Source organism: Oculina patagonica, chromosome 3, assembly GCF_052425735.1.
Source record: "Oculina patagonica isolate OP01 chromosome 3, crgOcupat, whole genome shotgun sequence".
Lineage (NCBI taxonomy): Eukaryota > Metazoa > Cnidaria > Anthozoa > Scleractinia > Oculinidae > Oculina > Oculina patagonica.
The window spans coordinates 8,494,415-8,511,881 of record NC_135760.1 but is presented as its reverse complement, the minus strand read 5'-3'; the positions used below and the strand labels follow the sequence as shown (position 1 = coordinate 8,511,881).

General features: G+C 37.9%; 1 protein-coding gene across 1 annotated transcript in view; it reads left to right on the top strand.

Moving 5' to 3' along the window:
- The window catches only part of LOC144645816 (xanthine dehydrogenase/oxidase-like), a 49,580-nt gene extending 34,678 nt beyond the window's left edge, over positions 1 to 14,902 (top strand). The window contains exons 22-38 of the mRNA XM_078505354.1: positions 1,064 to 1,127; positions 1,544 to 1,613; positions 2,301 to 2,388; positions 2,482 to 2,568; positions 3,572 to 3,697; positions 4,395 to 4,460; positions 5,398 to 5,543; positions 5,934 to 6,015; positions 7,133 to 7,228; positions 8,535 to 8,663; positions 9,379 to 9,453; positions 9,711 to 9,763; positions 10,682 to 10,793; positions 11,400 to 11,465; positions 12,402 to 12,590; positions 14,324 to 14,397; positions 14,761 to 14,902. Coding sequence (XP_078361480.1) covers positions 1,064 to 1,127; positions 1,544 to 1,613; positions 2,301 to 2,388; positions 2,482 to 2,568; positions 3,572 to 3,697; positions 4,395 to 4,460; positions 5,398 to 5,543; positions 5,934 to 6,015; positions 7,133 to 7,228; positions 8,535 to 8,663; positions 9,379 to 9,453; positions 9,711 to 9,763; positions 10,682 to 10,793; positions 11,400 to 11,465; positions 12,402 to 12,590; positions 14,324 to 14,397; positions 14,761 to 14,899 — 1,662 coding nt within the window. The 3' untranslated portion in view covers positions 14,900 to 14,902. The remainder of the gene's footprint in view (positions 1 to 1,063; positions 1,128 to 1,543; positions 1,614 to 2,300; positions 2,389 to 2,481; positions 2,569 to 3,571; positions 3,698 to 4,394; positions 4,461 to 5,397; positions 5,544 to 5,933; positions 6,016 to 7,132; positions 7,229 to 8,534; positions 8,664 to 9,378; positions 9,454 to 9,710; positions 9,764 to 10,681; positions 10,794 to 11,399; positions 11,466 to 12,401; positions 12,591 to 14,323; positions 14,398 to 14,760) is intronic.
- Positions 14,903 to 17,467: the final 2,565 nt, after the last annotated feature.

Sequence of the window (17,467 nt, the reverse complement as noted above, 5' to 3'; positions counted from 1 at the left end):
AACATATACTTCATTCAAACTCGTTCGTAATTTTATTATTCTATTGAAATATATTTTTTAATTGCTGTCATAGTATAAAACTAAATAAACAAGCTCCTCTCTTTGTAAATAGCATAAACGTTGATTCGGCCCAATGCTAGCCCCTCTAACCCACCTGTGATACACCTGTTGAAACAATCACCCACCCTACCCTCCTTGGGAAAAGCTGAATTCCAGGCCTCTGCGAGTTGTCAAATTCAAAATGGTGTCGCTCTGTTATTTTCGTGTTTTCTACGTTTTCTTCACTGTTTAATGAATAATCGACGGGATGAGATATATTTCGGAAGGAATTCAGTCAATTTCATCTATTTAACCTCAGAAAAACTCAAAGTGGACTCGAGGAGTGGTTTAAAAACACATTGGTTGCTTCGTGTGTTGTTGAAGACGATATCGCCTACATGGACTACATTGAGGTGCTCTAAAATCTTGCTGTTTCAATGGCCCAAAAAGATTATTGCTGTTTATGATAGAGGGAAGGTAAAAGCATTTATCTGTGGTATACAATGATTTCTGCAGTTATAGTTGTGTGTTCTACGGGAACTCGAAAATGGGCAAAATCGTGCTCATTCGAAAATGTAAAAAGTAGGTGTTCAAAACGTGGATGGTGTAGACTTACCTGTGCTTATTTCGTACATTTCTGGATTTTTACAAATAGTTCTATGTCTGTTTATGCCACATAGAAAATAAAAATTCCGTTCGTTTAATTTTGTAGTTTATAGTGGTTTTCAAATTTGGGTCAAATTTACTGGTAAATCTAGGCCCTGATGGGGTGATAAATAGTGGACCTCATATCTCCTATACAAAAACGATTGGGGAGCCAAGTTTAGTATATTTATTCATAAGTCCACCTAACCTATCTATGGTGTTAGTATGAAGCAAATCGGCCGACCCCCATCTTTGACTGCCTGCCTGGATTTCTCAGTCAGTGACTGTTAATACTAGGCCGCCTCGCCTATCTTGCGTTTGTTACATTAGGTTCTTTGAAGCTTTCTCTGAGACATTGTATGTCTATTGTCTCCAACAGCTCATTATTGGCAATGTTCTTGACATACCATATAATCGTATCACAGTGCGGACCAAGCGATTAGGTAAAACGAAACGTCTGTTCTACTCCCTATCGTAAAGCATACAGAGTGCGATCTATTTTGTAAAGTATTTGCTGTAGGGTACGTCTTTCATAAAATCGAAATGTCAACCTCAATCAGCACATTTTGGTGGTATGACTTTATATGTACATTTTTTAGTTTGTTGCACTTCCTTCCTTCATTCATTCCTTTCTTCCTCCTTCCTTTCCTTCTTTCTTTCCTTTCTTCCTCCTTTCTTTCCTTCTTTCTTTCCTTCCTTCCTTCCTTCCTTCCATCCTTCCTTCCTTCCTTCCTTCCTTCCTTCCCTCCTTCCTTCCTTCCTTCCTTCCTCCTTCTTTCGTACGTTTGTCGTTTGCTCACTCGCTCGTTTCTTTCTTTTGTATTTTTTCTTTCCCAACTTTTTTGTTTACACTTGCAAGGTGGTGCATTTGGTGGAAAGGACAGTGGCAGTTTTCCTGTGTCCTGTGCAACAGCTATAGCTGCTTACAAGTTAGTGTAGACTGATCTAAACAGAAAGTGGCAACAATTCTCTTCATTTTGTTAACATGAGTGGTAATATGATTTTAAAAATTAAAGAGACTGTGTCACGGATTTTAGCCAAATTTAGGCATGGGAAATGACAATCTTATTCGGTGAAATATGAAAAATAACCTCTTAAAACAGTGAACGAACATTTCTGTAACACAGCAAATACAAAAAAGGTACGGATGGGCAAAAATAGCGAAGATTGACACGGATTGCAGCATTGGTTTGTGAAATATTGTTGGGCTGAGCAGTATTCAAAGTTCATCTCGTTTGCTTGTAACTTTTCATCTCGTTTGCTTGTAACTTTAAATTATAAATTCTGGGAAACACTTTTGATTGGAAAGGAGGCTATGGTTTTGTCACTTAGTTCCATACAAGTAATTTTTTTGCAAACATTATGTTTCATAGCGAGTATTTGGCAAAACGTAATAAAATAGAATTATTACTGCCGTGACACAGTCCCCTTAATACAGATAGTATGGAAAACCATAAAAACTACTATTTTGTTTCAAGGACAAATTAATGTACTTAACATATGAACATTATCTTTCGGTTACTTCGGTTTTGTTAAAATTATAAGAGAGACCTATAAGAGAGTGCTGTGCTGTACTGGATTTAAAATTTTAATCAAAATCTTGGGATTCGTTGCAGAACTGGTCGTCCAGTTAGATCAGTTTTAGACCGCAAAGAAGACATGATTTCAACTGGAAAGAGACACCCTTTCTTGGCCAGATGCAAAGTAAGTACAGAAAACTAAAATACTCAAATGTAAAGTTACTGAAAACGTAATATTTTGTATTTATGAAGATAACATCTTCATTTCTCTTCAAAGATCGGCTGCACGGCGAATGGGAAAATCAAAGCATTGGACGCGGAACTGTTTGTCAATGGTGGAAATTCTATGGACGTTTCTGACAAGGTAAGCCATTAGCTATTTTGTCGCCACTCGCCTCACGCTCCCATACAAACGTGTTCAAAGAAATGGAATCACTTTTTTAAAAGCCGTGATATCTCAGAATTTAGGGTTTTCTTTGGGGGTAGCTCACAAAAAATTGGAAAGGGGTTACGGCGCGCTTAATAAAATCCTGTCCCTTTTTCAGATTTTTTATATCCTTTTTAGATCTCGCCCAATAATCGGTACCCTGCGGTCTTTAGTCAGACCCACTAAGGAACCGATTCGGCTTGCGTTCACAAATGAGAAGGATTTCGAAATCTCCTAGTTAATTAGCCAGTCCACGTCAGATTCAAGTAATATTTTTTTAACGTAAATAACGACCCTACCTCAAACTTTTTCGGATTGAAGATATCCATGAGTAAGAAATCACATGGACATTAAAGGGAAAAAAAGGCATAAATCTATTCCCCCGAGATGCGAATAACCCTAAACCTGAATGGTTTTATGTGATGTTCTTCCAAGTAACAGTGTCAACTTGAAAACGTTTCTGATTTAACGCAATTAATTTTTACCTTTTACGGTTTTCAAGCACATTTTCATTAATTTTGTGTACTTTGCAGTAATTTTGGGTGGTTTTCTGGCATTTTGGAAAAATTTTAAAATCCAAGATGGCGGATCCAAGATGGCGGCTGTTTTGTCATCATTACGTAATTGTCAAGCGATGTGACGTCATCGATCTACGTGACGTATACTTTATATCCTATAAGTTTCATTGTGATTGCTAAAATATTCTGGCAGTTACCTTCCGAAGCCCCCCCCCCCCCCCCCCTCCCCCCAGTCAGAGAAGGTCCAATAAAGCCCGGTCTAGATACAGTTTAATATTTTCACAAAGAAAACAATTGACCTTATTAGTCAAGTGGGAAGTGTTTACAGGTATGGTTTGCTAACAATTATTTTTTTCTTCCTTTCTTGGTCTTTACTGAAGAAAACATAAATGACTAATCTGTCTTTTCATTATCTCCTTTAGATTGTGGATAACGCCCTCTATCACTTGGACAATGCTTACTTCATTCCAAACTTCAGAGGCGTCGGCAGAGTGTGCAAAACTAACACTATAAGCAACACGGCCATGAGGGGATTTGGGGCCCCACAGGTATATATTAATTACTTTTTTTAAAAAAAAAGAGTGCAAGGGTTTCATCAGGTTTCCAAACGCGAAAAAAACGTTTGAAACGAGCGTTTGAAAACCTGATGAAACTCGAAGCACGAGTTTTTTAAATTACTTCTCCAAAAAAATAAGAGTATTTTTCTATATAATTAGCAGTGCCTATCCTACAGGTTTATTTTCGTTTGTTATATTTTTACACTAGAACTCGATCATCACCTACTTGCCAAGTTATCCAATTTTTGGCTTTCCCAAGGTTATCTGACACCTTCCTTTTAGAGTTTCGCAATTTTCTGTACACGTAGTAATTATTGATTCTATATCTCCCGCTTCGTTCGTTGTTTGATCGAAGCGAACGCTCTGCTTAGTACTTTGCTTGGCCGTGGAAAATAGATTTAGACACGAAAACACAAACTTAGAAGGAAAGTCAAATCCGTTTCGTGTTATTTCTTGGAAATATGACACACTTGCTACCTTCTTATCTTCAAAGTTCCACGAAAGAAGAAGGCGAAAATTTAAGTTTAACATCGTTGAGATTCCCACATTGTGAACAAAAGACGCCTGCATGTAAGTCCAAACAAAGCAAAGACCTTTAATTTCTTGAAAGCCCTTTTGGTATTTGCAATCAAAACAGATTTCTTGAAAAATATCTGGGTACGAGGGAAGCTCATTTCTTATTTTTCAGGCTATTTTGATCATTGAGACTTTGATATCAACCATTGCAAAGACGTGTGGGCTTAACCAGACACAAGTAAGTTAATATACATCAAAAGCATTGTTTTTTGGAATACCTATCAGAAGATACCGATTCCTAGAAGCTCGTCATAATGCCTGTAAACAGAAGCCGTAGAGCAACATCCAACATCTCCCCTTGTACCGTAGTGGTACAGGGGAATAAAACTGCCTTAAATTTTTTTTTTTTTTTTTTTTTTTTTTTTTTTTTTTTTTTTTTTTTTTTTTTTTTTTTCTTTTTTCCTCCTTTTTTTTAAAAAAAAACATTTTCAAAATTTACGAGCGCCAAAAAAAATTTAAAAGAAAATAAAATACACAAAAAATTTTAAAAAAAAAAAAAAAAGAAACTCCCCCAAAGCAAAAAAGCGACTTTACACTAAAGAGTTAAGCTATTCGTTCCATTAATGCGTAGCGAAATTATTTTGCACTGAGTAAAAAGCCTCAAATCTACTCTACAAGATGACATACTTCTTTCTGGCTGTGGCGTCATGTGATGTCATACAACTTTATCAGAACAGCCATCTTACATTTCACTACTTTCTTAGAAAGTCAGAAAATAGGAAAATTTATTCAAAATCAGGCGAAAACGCTAATGGGGTGTAAAATTAAACAAATCGTTTAAAAAACAAAGAAATAAACTTTAATTGACTTTATTACAATTGCCTTCAACAAGGCCGATCTTCCACCACAACCTTATACTTAATTGTTGCTAATTTTCGCGGGAAGATAATTTTGCAAAATGACCCGGCATATTTCTTGGATTTAATTTTCGCAATTTGGCACAAAAAAATGTTTTAAAAACGTTTAAAATACGTTTTCGCAGGTATTCAATTACGCGACTTTTTGCAAATCGCGAAACTAAGTAACAATTATGTAACATTAAACTGTTTATATCCGGCCTCAAGTCCTCATGGGCTCGAAGGAGGGAGTGAGTAAACTGTTTATATGTATTGTAGGTGAGGGAATGCAACTTTTATCAAGAACAAGAACTGACCCACCTGAATCAGAAATTGGAGAATTGCACAATTAAACTCGTGTGGGAGAAATTGCTTGATAAGAGTGACTTTCAGGCAAGGGAACTTCAAGTCAATGAGTTTAACAGGTGATTCATTTACACATATCGACGATATTTGGTAATGCCTGAGATTATCCCAGAATACGTTTAATCATTTTTAATATCAGGAACATTTTAAACTTTTATCCATTTTCATTTTCTTGTATTTTACTTATTATTTATAAGGGCGCCACGTGCGCAAGCGAGTCACGATTGGTTTTGGTTTAACTTCTGATTGGCTAAGAAAGTGGCGCGAGAGTTTTAAACTAATCACTAAGCGTAGTAATGCAAAACCAATGCAAACGCGAATAACATTTTACGCTCAAGCGAAAACGGCTCTATTAAAATTAAAGTTCACCCGAATTCCCTTACAAAGTATTTTTTTATCAATTTTAGCTAATTTTTGTAAATCAATATATTCTTTCTTATTTATCATAGGATCAATCGCTGGCGAAAACGAGGGATAGCACTTAATCCCCTCAAGTATGGCATTGGCTTTGCAGTAAAACGCCTTAACTACGTGAGAAAACTGGATCTTTTGTTTTACCTTGTATTTCTATGGTTTAAGTCAAGTTCATTTTGTTGTTATCAGTAGTTCGCACACGAAAAACCGGAAACTCGTTTGTAACGGACGATATCTCGTCCAAAACTTGCATACTTCGTCTTTGTTAAGAAAATTTGGCAAATTTTTATACTTTGAGCACCCCATTTTCCCTTTGAGCAACTTTTTGCATTCTGAGCGATTTCTAGACCGAAGATTTCCGAAGATTGTCCGAGTTTTGTTTAAAGGCCAAACGAACGTTTGCGAACAGTTTTTCGAACATTGCGGACGATTAACGAATTATGCGTATATTTCCATGGAGGTTCCGACGATCAATCATCTTTTATCTCATTTATCATTAAAACATTGCAAACTTGGCAGCAAACATGACGTCATCGATATCTTCACGGTTTTTCTCAGGTAAAGTAATTTTGTAACAAATTTAGGCCTTAATATGTTATTTTGGCTCGGTTGATGATATGGACAACTTTTCTCATATACACCTTTATTGAAAAAGGTTGTCGAAAAAAAAGCACAAAAGTGCGCGCGATAGGACTGAAAGGTGGTCAGGGTATCTACTGGAATTTTGCATATTGGCCTATAAAAAAAATGTATTTGTCAGTTTGTATTTTTTCAAATGAAGAATTTGGTTTTACTTTTAGGAAGTCTTTTCTTGTAGCTTTAATTTCCCTGACTATGTGTTTAAAAGATTTGAATTTTTTTCTGAAATTCAAACGTGGCTAAAAGAAACTTTTGTCTGAAGACAAAAGAAAACATAAAAGGTCGCGTTTGTCATGTTATTATATCTCGTTGGTATTCAGCACGTCCAATAGCTCTACTCTTCTTTTATCCATACTATCTTGCAGTCTTGTCGCGTGTACTTTTGTATTTTGTCCGGCAACCTTTTTTGAAAAAGCTATAAACGCTCGTTAAAAGATTGCTTGTGGGAGAGGGCAATCCTCCCACCAGGGACAACTTTTCTTCATATCAAAAATGGCGTCGGACGTGAACTTGTCTTTTTTATCTGTCGATGGTGCAACAGTAGCCATTGTTGTTGCGTTCATTTTTTTTTGGCCCTTTTTTTATAACTTCACAGGGTGCAGCTCTGGTTCATGTGTACACTGACGGATCGGTACTTGTCAGTCACGGTGGAGTAGAAATGGGACAAGGGCTGCATACCAAAATGATGCAGGTGATTAAAAATTCTATGCAGTAAATTACAGTCAACATGTTTCTCAATTTCAGCGGAAAATATTATCATACAAGATTCGTCTCCGATCACTTTCAGCTTCCAAATTTACTCAATTAACAAAATTTGCAAATAAAGCCAATTAAGCTATTGGGGTAGACATATTTTTTTCACTTGTCTGTGGGGAGTATAAATTAGAACGTAGAAGGTCACATAACAACCCTTTAAACCATCTGTGAAAAAAAAGTTGCAACGGTTCCACCAAATGTGGTAGTTTATAAGATTGCTGGGATAAAACTCATACTAGTACTCTGTTTTATTATTTAAATAATTGTTGTTTTTGTCAAATAATTGTGTCTTTTACAATCGCATTTAAGCTAACGAATTCAATTTGAACTCAATCAATACGAAGCTCGCACAAACGCTTCATGTTCCACGTGTATTCCTTGTTCCTCTTCGCTGCAATTATCAAATAAATGTTATGATTAATTTTACTTAGTTTTGGCGTATGGTAATATACATATAATAATGAATATAAGACAAAGCAAAATGCATAGTTGTACTAAGGGAAAAAATTGTACCACAACATAAACCCCCGATCGGAAAATCAGGAAAACATCCCACTTTTTTTTTTTAGAATTATCAGAATTGTCACAAAGTTGGCGTGGAATTATTTCCAGATCATCTATGAGCAGCGTAGCAATTGATTTAATAATAATTAACAACTATTGGAGGAGGTTAGCAGAATATCGTGATTTGTCAGTGGCGATGAGATCAAGTATTTGCCGAATCCGAAGGCTGAGGCAAATAGTTGATCAGCGAGACAGTGAAAAATCAGATATTTTGAGAAAACCAAGTTCACTGAATAATTGTTTTATCATAAGATTACTGAATTTGTTTTGCACAATAGCCTTTGGGAACTGAATGGGAACCGCACGCTTTTTTGCTGAATTAATGCAGACGAAAGCGTAATTTTCGTCTTCGATAATAGGAGCTGGTCTTCATCCAATTCCATTCTTTTAGGTATCACCGAAATACATAAAGCGGAATATCCTTGCCTTCTTTAAGTTTCGCTGCTTTTCTGGCCTACTAGATGAATCAGACCGATCTTCTGCATCTCTGAAAATCATAAGTGGGCACAGCTACGCATGAGCAGAATGTTATTTGCAACAAAACCACTGTCAAACTCTAATGCGCATGAGTAGATTATTATTTGTAAGCAGTTATTTGCAGATCACGTGGTAGGCTCTCGGTCAATGAAAAGGAAGGAAAAATGTATCGAATGATAATCTGAGTATGTGTTTTTTAGGTCACATCACAGGAGCTAGGGATTCCAATGTCAAAGATTCACATCAAAGAGACGTCAACAGAGTCGGTTCCAAATACTGCACCAACTGGAGCATCTGTTGCCACGGACATAAATGGAATGGCAGTTGCTGTAGGTTTTCAGTGCCAAATACAGGGCCGTAACTAGCAAGACGCAAGACAAGACACATGCATCATCTAGATTTTAACCGAGAATTTTAACCCATAATTAAAAACAAAATACGTTGCTGTTCGACTGGGGTATTCCCTAGTTCGACGGATTTAATTTTTTTTCTGAACAACAACAACAAAAACAACTCATGTAAACTTTAAAAAATGGTGTTTTATAGCTTCAAGATTTTAAAATTTTTAGGGTGAGCATGTCCCCGATCTCACTAGTCGCTCGCACCTTCGACGCTAACAACTTTTGCCTTGTGTCAAAATTCTGGTTTAATTTTCGCCCTGAAATAGGCCATTTTCACTATATTTAACGGAATAAAACGAAGATGTTACATCGAAGCCAAATGAGAATAGGAAATTTAATTATTGTGTTCCATTCCAGGTAGGTTGGAAGGTTTCGGTATATCGAAATGGGTCTATATTTTTTTATTACCTTAGAAGTATGTTTTTGCACTGGATACAATGATTTCAATCTTCATTTTAGACAAACTTTGGTACTTATTTGTGATGAACTCACCAGCTACAGTATAAAACCAAAGGTAACCTTTGACCTTTGGGCTTATTGGGATCGTGATGCATGTGAATTAAAGCACGTTAGCTAAGGTAATCTAAGCATTCATTGTATTCATTTCAAATTCTAGTTTCCATTTTTCCCTTTTGCAACACAGGACGCCTGTAAAAAGATCATAAATCGCCTAGATCCTTATAGGCAGAAAACCCCTCAAGCCTCCTGGGAGGAGCTGGTAAGGTTGTTTCGTAAATTTTATAAAGGGCTCATTAAATTTTTCCATTATTCTTTTGGTCCAGATCTAGATTTACGAAGGGTAAAATAAAACAACAACATATTTATACCAGAATGTCAGTGTTCTAAAAAGAATTAACCCTGACGATAACTCTAACAAATGTGAAAAGGAGACTCGCGCTGATTTCTGCCTTTCGGTAGTGCATAAGGGACAAGGAGAAAAAGGAGCTAAACTAAACAACAACTTTTTATTTGCAGGTCAAAATAGCTCTCGCCGACAGAGTAAGCCTTTCTGCTACAGGATATTACAGGTTTGGTAAACTGTTACCCAAAGATCTGTTTTGAGCTGAATGCTCAGTAAACTTGTTCCCATCGTAAATTTCGTAAACGGTGGACGCCTTTCTTTAGGTCGACACCATTCCGTTTCGTCATCCTTGGTAACATTCAACACCTTTCGGGGAAATAAAGTGACAATTACACATGCACTGACTCCGCAAAGACAGTGGTCACACTTAGTACCCGAGCACTGGTACCTGAGCACCATATATATATGAATTTTATGTTTGAGTGGCAATTCAATATCACATGAGTGAGCGATACTCCACCTAATTTTGCATGGTACTTGTCGATATCAGTTAGCGTGACACAGCACTGATTCAAAACAAATGATAGGGTCGACCACTTCGAAAGACAGCAACTGCGAGAGGGGTAGGTTGGCGGGGTGGGAGGTTAACTACTCTGAAAAAGTGGCGCCCGGAAACTATAAACCTCTCCAAAATTGAAGCCAAAAACCGTGATTCCCACCCCCAATCGGATTCCAAAACTCTGTTACTCTCCCCATTGAATGAAGAAGGCTACACGCCACCAATTTGCCGGTTCCCATTAACATTCAATCCTGGGCTGAGAGAAGCATTGAGGTGGTAAAGTGTCTTACCCAAAAGCAAAATCTACGACCAATACGATGTTCAACTAGGACATATCGACTCGCAATCCAGCGAGCTAACCATAAGCTTACATTACGTCACATCATCCCGCGTATACTTGTTATTTTAACACTCAGTAACGCAAAATACGGTTTGTATTGTATTTTATTTCGTTAGTGTAATGTTGTATAGTTTATTTTACATATTTGTAACGCGCATTTTAAAAAGAGTTGAATTTGTGCGCTATAAATAAATATATTATTGTTCTTATTCTTGAGGGACTGACGTTTCTTGGCCCTTTTTTAGGATGCCTGAAGCGGGTATTGATTTGAAAAACAATCGAAGGACGTTTCCGTATTTTACCTTTGGAGCAGCTTGTTCAGAAGTCGAGATCGACTGCCTGACGGGTGATCATGAGGTACGCCACTAGCTAGGAAATGGCTGTTCACGTTCAGGGGGCCCGGTAAACTGTGTGCAAACTATACACATCTACATTTTTGATGGAGTATGTATGGAATTTACCGAATGGTTTGTAAAATTGCGTCCAATGACGCAAAATATGAACAAATTCGTGCTGAATAAACGTAAGTTTCTCGCCTTTTGCACAGTATCGTTCTTTTGTCTCGAAATGGCGAATTTGAGTAGATTGAAGGATATTGACAGCACTCCCTATACTTCTGAGTTTTGGTTTTGCCTTTGCCTCCCCTATCCACGAAGCAAAATCTTGAACGGCCATTGTTTAATTGTATCCAATCACAAAGAGGCTGGGGAATAGCGTGTCATCAGTTAGTTAATCAAGGTTTTTTTTTAAAAACAAAAGAAAAAGACAATCGTTGCTATGGAAACCTTTGTGACTAAGTGACCCATAAAAAATTAAACTTTGGTCATATTTGATCATTATGGTGTACTTTGGGAAAAATCTAACATTGGCTTCCTAGATAATTTTCATTTTCAAAACGATCACCCTAGGGCTAAAAAAACTACATTGAGCCTCCTTAAACTTACATGTCAATTTGTGCTTAAGGTTCTTCGCACTGATATTGTAATGGATCTTGGTAGGAGCCTCAATCCTGGCATTGATATCGGACAGGTAACTTACTTAGTTTCAACAGGAGTTAAGTAAGCTGGAACACCCAGTGACATACATGTAGTCTTCCCGTCGGTCCTTTCCGCTTGTGGGGTGATAGGTTGCAAAGGAAACTTGATGGGTATGTGAGGGAAAGGGGCCGACTCCCGTGTAAAAGTGACGGGTATACTTACCAGAAAGTTTGCAAACACCTCTTAAGGTTCCAAAATAATTATGGAGGGCGTGGCTAAAGTCCCTTTTCTATTTTAACCCTATAAGGTACAAACGTTGATATTTTTTTCTAATTTATTTGATCTCTTATGCATAGCTGGCATTAGTAGAATTTAAAGTTAGGTGAGTGATAAGTGACAATAATTTCTTCTTAGTCAGTTCCTCCTATCAATGTTAAGCCGCTGCGGGGGAGGAGGCCGGGCATAGGCTGGGGATTTGACAGCGATTGTTTACCCGTAGTGGGGACCTTTGACCATTTTAATGGACTTTCTTACAAAATTATTGTAGTGACCCTTTTGAACATCCACAAATGCCTTGGGGTTGGGCATTTGAACTGAAAGTTTCGGCTAAGTTCAAATGCCCGGCCTATGCCCGACCACGCCCCCCCCCCCCCCCCCCCCAGCGGCTTAACATTGATAGGTGCAAAAGCCTTCCATAAAAGATACGATCATAATTTATTAAAGAACATGGGATAAACTTGAAGTTCAATTTTACTTCAAAAGGTACTTATGTTCACTCATTTATTAACAAGGGTTTTGTTGCAGTCGTCGCGGTCTGAAACCACAGTACACGAAATAAAATAATGTCAATTATTTATCACTACAACTACTTCCTGCTGACTTTGAGCTTCCTTAGAAAACGATCCCTAAGCGGTACGCTCCGCTATCCATCCTTGGAACAAATGGGACCTGTAAACTCACTCTTTGGTTTTAAATAATTTGTATGCAGATTGAAGGGGCGTTTGTCCAAGGAATGGGTCTCTTTACAACAGAGCAATTAGAATTTACCAGTCAAGGAAATCTGCTGCCTACAGGGCCTAATAGCTACATGATTCCAACCATGTCAGACATCCCTACTGAGTTCTATGTCCATTTGTTGCCTGGCGTTCAAAACCCTAAAGGGCTTTATTCCTCCAAGGTAAATCTCTAAATTATTGAAATTCTGACTATTTATTCTAAATTTTATTGCAGGAAATTTATGCGAAAGCAATTTTGCAAATTTTGCGTCGTTTAAAATCGCGAGGATTTGATTATGGAGCGAGACATGTTCCGAGTATTTCCTTGAACGCCTTGTTATTTTCTCACCTATTATTATCAGCATCCAATTCTTGAACACTTTTTAGCACAGTTATCAATTGTCCTAAATGCGCGACACTGCCCACTTCAAAGCATCTTACGATTTCAAATACGAAAGCGAACTGTTAAATGGGCTGACCACCCCGGGGGGGTACTCCATATAATGGCCTATACGGGGAGGCTCCGCCCGGGGGTCCTTTTTGGCTTCAGGTTATAAGGGTGGGATTTCACGTTAAGTATAAAAGGGTATGTAATCCGTCATTTAGGTTGGGCCGAATAAATTTCGAGACGCAATTTTGGCTGTATTATTTTAAAAAAGCCCATGAAAAAACGTCCTGTTCAGTCTTCCATATCTTTAGGTATATGAAAGGGGTACCTTTTTTCAGTGGTGGGGTACAATTCTGTGAAAATGGTATATAGGGTAAGGGGTAAAGCTGGGGCGGGCCCCCCGTATAAAACTTTTTTGGTGCCCCCCCCCCCCCCGGGCTGACCACTTCCTTCCTTTGATGCCATTTTAAATACAGCTTATTCCAAAATGGCGGAAAATATATTATTCTTTTGTCCATATGTTACTTGGCCCTCATGACCTCGATCGCATCTGCAGAATGTAAAATAATATTCGGTTTAAAACGAGGCCATAAGGGCCAATTAACATGTAGACATAAGAATAACGCATTTTTCGCCATTTTGGAATAAGGTGTATTCAGTTTTTAGTTTTGCATTTCTTTAGAAATTATAATATATAAACTTCTCAATGCTCACTCGAATTACCGTACAAAAATTGAACGACAACAATAATTGCAGAAAAAACCTCAACCTTGAAAAATGATTGACAAGTGAGATATGTCTTCCGTAGGCAGCCTGAAAATAGTTAAAAATGAAACTTTATTTACCCTCGGTATTATGAGCCGTGTTAGGGCTCTAGCAAGTATATTCTAATGAAACCGAGCATTTCACAGTATACAACACAATGCGCAAATATAGACCACAACACCGGGAACTCCGTGCCCTACTCTTTTCGATAAGTGTGTGGGTTCTTTAACGTCCCCTGTTGATTATAACACTGAAGATGCAGGAGACGGGGCCTACAGTTTATCGTCCTTATCCGAGAAGACTAGAATATCTAACCATTTGCAGATGTCATTGCAAAGGCAGCATATTCTCCTCAGTTATTTTAAGACCCTGAGTGTTGGTCCGGTCTGGGACTCGAGCCCGAGACCTCCCGCACGGCAGTCCGGCGCTCTACCAACTGAGCTAACCGGTCGGCGGTTCGCGTTCTTTTCATCCTAACTCGCTTGGGATCACTGATATGAGCAATATAATCGCGAGAGTAAAGGGGTCAGACTCACGAAGCTCCCAAGTATTGCTCGAATTTAAACAAACGTTAGTATGCATCTTAACTCAGGAGAGCGTCGTGAATCTTGCTCCAGAACGCGAATTTTATTCCCCTTGTAAAATACCAATGCCGCAAAACGAGTCCCTCTCTGGCAGTAATCTCCTTTAGATTAAACTAATGCCATTCAACAAGCCTATAAATGTCATTTTAAGTTTCATTATCATTGTTTGATCTGCCAGGCTGTAGGCGAACCACCGCTTATATGTGCAGTCTCAGTATATCAAGCCATCAAAAACGCAATCTCTGCAGCAAGGTAATTTACACAGAAAACAACGTTAAGAGCTTTTAACGTCTACACCGTATTTGTAATTGAGAAAAAAATGGAATTCTGTACTATTTTTTTACAAATTTGTGCAACAATATGACCGAAGTTGTGCATTAATTAAAACAATTATCCCATTCACTCATGTTGAATATGAGGATGTTGATCAATTCTTAATTCCCTCGTTTTACGAGAAACTGAAGAAGCTCGTCAGAGTATTCGCTTGTTGACTTAAAACGTCTATCTTTCCCTCAGTTTTTTTAATGTAATCTTTAAGCTATCTGAATAGAAGTAGAGGGTACACTGTGTGATTATAATTCGTTATATTTTATTGCGTTTACTTTTTTTTTTCAGAGAGGAGGTTGGATTGAGTGGTTCTTTTAGATTAGATTCCCCAGCCACGTCTGAAAGGATCAGAATGTCTTGTTCGCCTTATTTGGCAGATATGAAAACTTCACACTCTGGAGAAAACGGGGTCAACGATGTTTTTTAAAATTAACAGAACAAAAAAAATGAAACACTTGGAAGAATCTGATCAATACCGTCTAATTAGACAAGTTTCAATGTTTTTAAGAGTTAAAGTTCTAAAAGGTTATTATTATTTTGGTCAGCTGCAATGGCATAGCAAAGTATATTGCTTGATGTTTTTGTCAGGTTTTGGTTCTATATTGTAAATTCAAAGCTCTTACATAGGTAAATTGAAAACCTAATAACTGGCCCCAGAGGCAACAATGAGGGGAAAATTGAGTGGGGAGGGGAAAATGAGGAAAATTAAGATTTAATCTGGGAAAAATGGAAAACAGTTGTTAGTTTTTTCTAAGCTACAGCAAGGGCTGAATTTGTCACGTACAACGATGAGCTGAAGTAGAGGGGAACATTGAGTGGGAAGTGGAAAAAATGGAAAATAAAAATAAAGTCTGGAAAGTGCCTATGGAGTAAAAAAAAATTGCTCTATTTGGTAGCTTATTATGTTTACTTTCCGAAAAGCTAAAAAAGGGATATGTCAAAAGAGAGAAATCGGACTTTTTGCCGCCTAAAGTGCCCTCGGTACGACAAAACAGTGGGTCCGGAGACTGGAAACGAATTTGGCTCGGATGACGTAGTGGTTCCACGACTGTTTTCCGTGGTTCCACGTATGACGTAGTGGTTCCACGACTGTTTTCCGTGGTTCCACGGATCAGTTTACACTTAGATTTTGTTGAAGCGATTGGAAGCGCGATCGACGCACGTGTGTTTTTTCAAAACTCCGATATCGCTTATGGCAGCCTTCGATGCAAAGGCAAAATTCGTGGCCTGCTATCTTCTCATTATTGCCGTTTTACGGCGAAGAAGCAAAAGGGAGGCCAAACAGAAACGAAGTTCTGGGTAATACTGATGCACCATGGGACAGTTTGGATCGCTTCGATCGTCTCCCTCTGTGGCAGTAGTTCTCATATAATCGTTCGCGATCGCCGCTGTCTGCGACCGATCGCCCGAATAGAACACGGGCGATCAAAGCGATCGCGATCGCTCCGATCGTCGCAGACGTCTCTGTAATGTTCTCATATAATCGCCCCGATCGCAAACAAACACTTTAAAGCGACAGAGGCGATCAATCAATCAATCCTCCGTTTACCGTGTATTACGGCCTCTTAAAACCCATTCCAAAAGAATGGAAAACGACCTAGAACCGGAAATTCAACCCAAATAACCTTCTCAACAAAATCATCGTATTTAAAATTACTTAGTAAAAGTTGCCTAGCTCCTACAGCTAAACAAAGAATTATAAACCACGGCTTCACCAAGGAAAACGTCTGCAATGTCTATTTGCTACCTTGTCGAATTTTTGAGTCTAATGCTTGCGTGCGCTTTGCGCATGCGCATTAGACTCTTTGTTATATGAAAAAAGCTGTTAGCAATCCCAAGGGAATGGTTCGGGATCGATAATCGTTCGCTGTAATGTAGAAAACAATGATCAGCTGCAAGAACGGACTCCGTACGGACACGCACGATTAGTTTCAATTAAAAACAGCCAATCAGCGACACGTGTTCCCACGCATAATTAAAAGTTCTTTCTCAAGTCACGATTATTCAACACTTGAACAGGACGAAATAATTTTCCAGTTAAGACATTTGTAAGCTTTTTGTGAAAATAAATCTTCGTTTTCAGTTCAGTTAAGCACTTGTGTTTTCGTCTTGCTTAAAAAGCAAGACGTCTTCGAGAAAAAATATTTCGACGGCGACTCGTGTTTATTTACACAATGCGACCAAATATTTATTTTGTTTTAAAAAATAGAAAACTTTACCTCGGTTTTTGTATTTAAGTCATTCGAATTTTGACCAATTTTTTCTTTACAGTGCAAACAAAAACCTTCAAAAATAAAAGATGTACATGGATAAATGTAAATCAAGTTACGCGACTAAATCAAAATGCGTTTGTTTGGCCGCTTTGCAGTATTACACTGTCCCGGCCTTTAATTTGCCATACACTGAAATCGAATTTCATGCTTTTACGACTCTCAGAGATCTTAAGTTCTTCTTACAGCTAGAAAAATCATAAAATGGTTACATTGATATGGAAGTGATGATTCGCGAAATTTGTACATCATGATAAACAGTCTTCGCTCCTGTGTATGGTAGCTCGATAATAATTGCCTAGTTTCCAGCGTTCAAAAGGTCATCATTATATTGACGTGAGCATTTACACCCGTTTTTAGGAAAATCTGTCACTAAGTGCTTACAGTACAATGGAGTAACAGTCACTATTTCAAGTGCTTTTATTGCAAAATCTGTTTCAAGAGTCATCATCAAAATGGTGAAAAATCTGAAAGAAAACGATGTGAAGTTCTTCAACCCTTGTTGTAATGAACATGCTTTTTGTAAATCGTCACGCAATCTTGTCCAAATGTTTAATCGTTTCTGCTTTTACGGACAATACGGAAGAAGTAACATCAACTCCTGTTCATACTTTAAATTTTGTGAAGCATATAACATTTATGACTGTTTCGTTTTCATCCATAATCATCCACGATGCCCCTAGCTTGCTATAAGCATTTTACATTAAACTCACGAACACAAACCT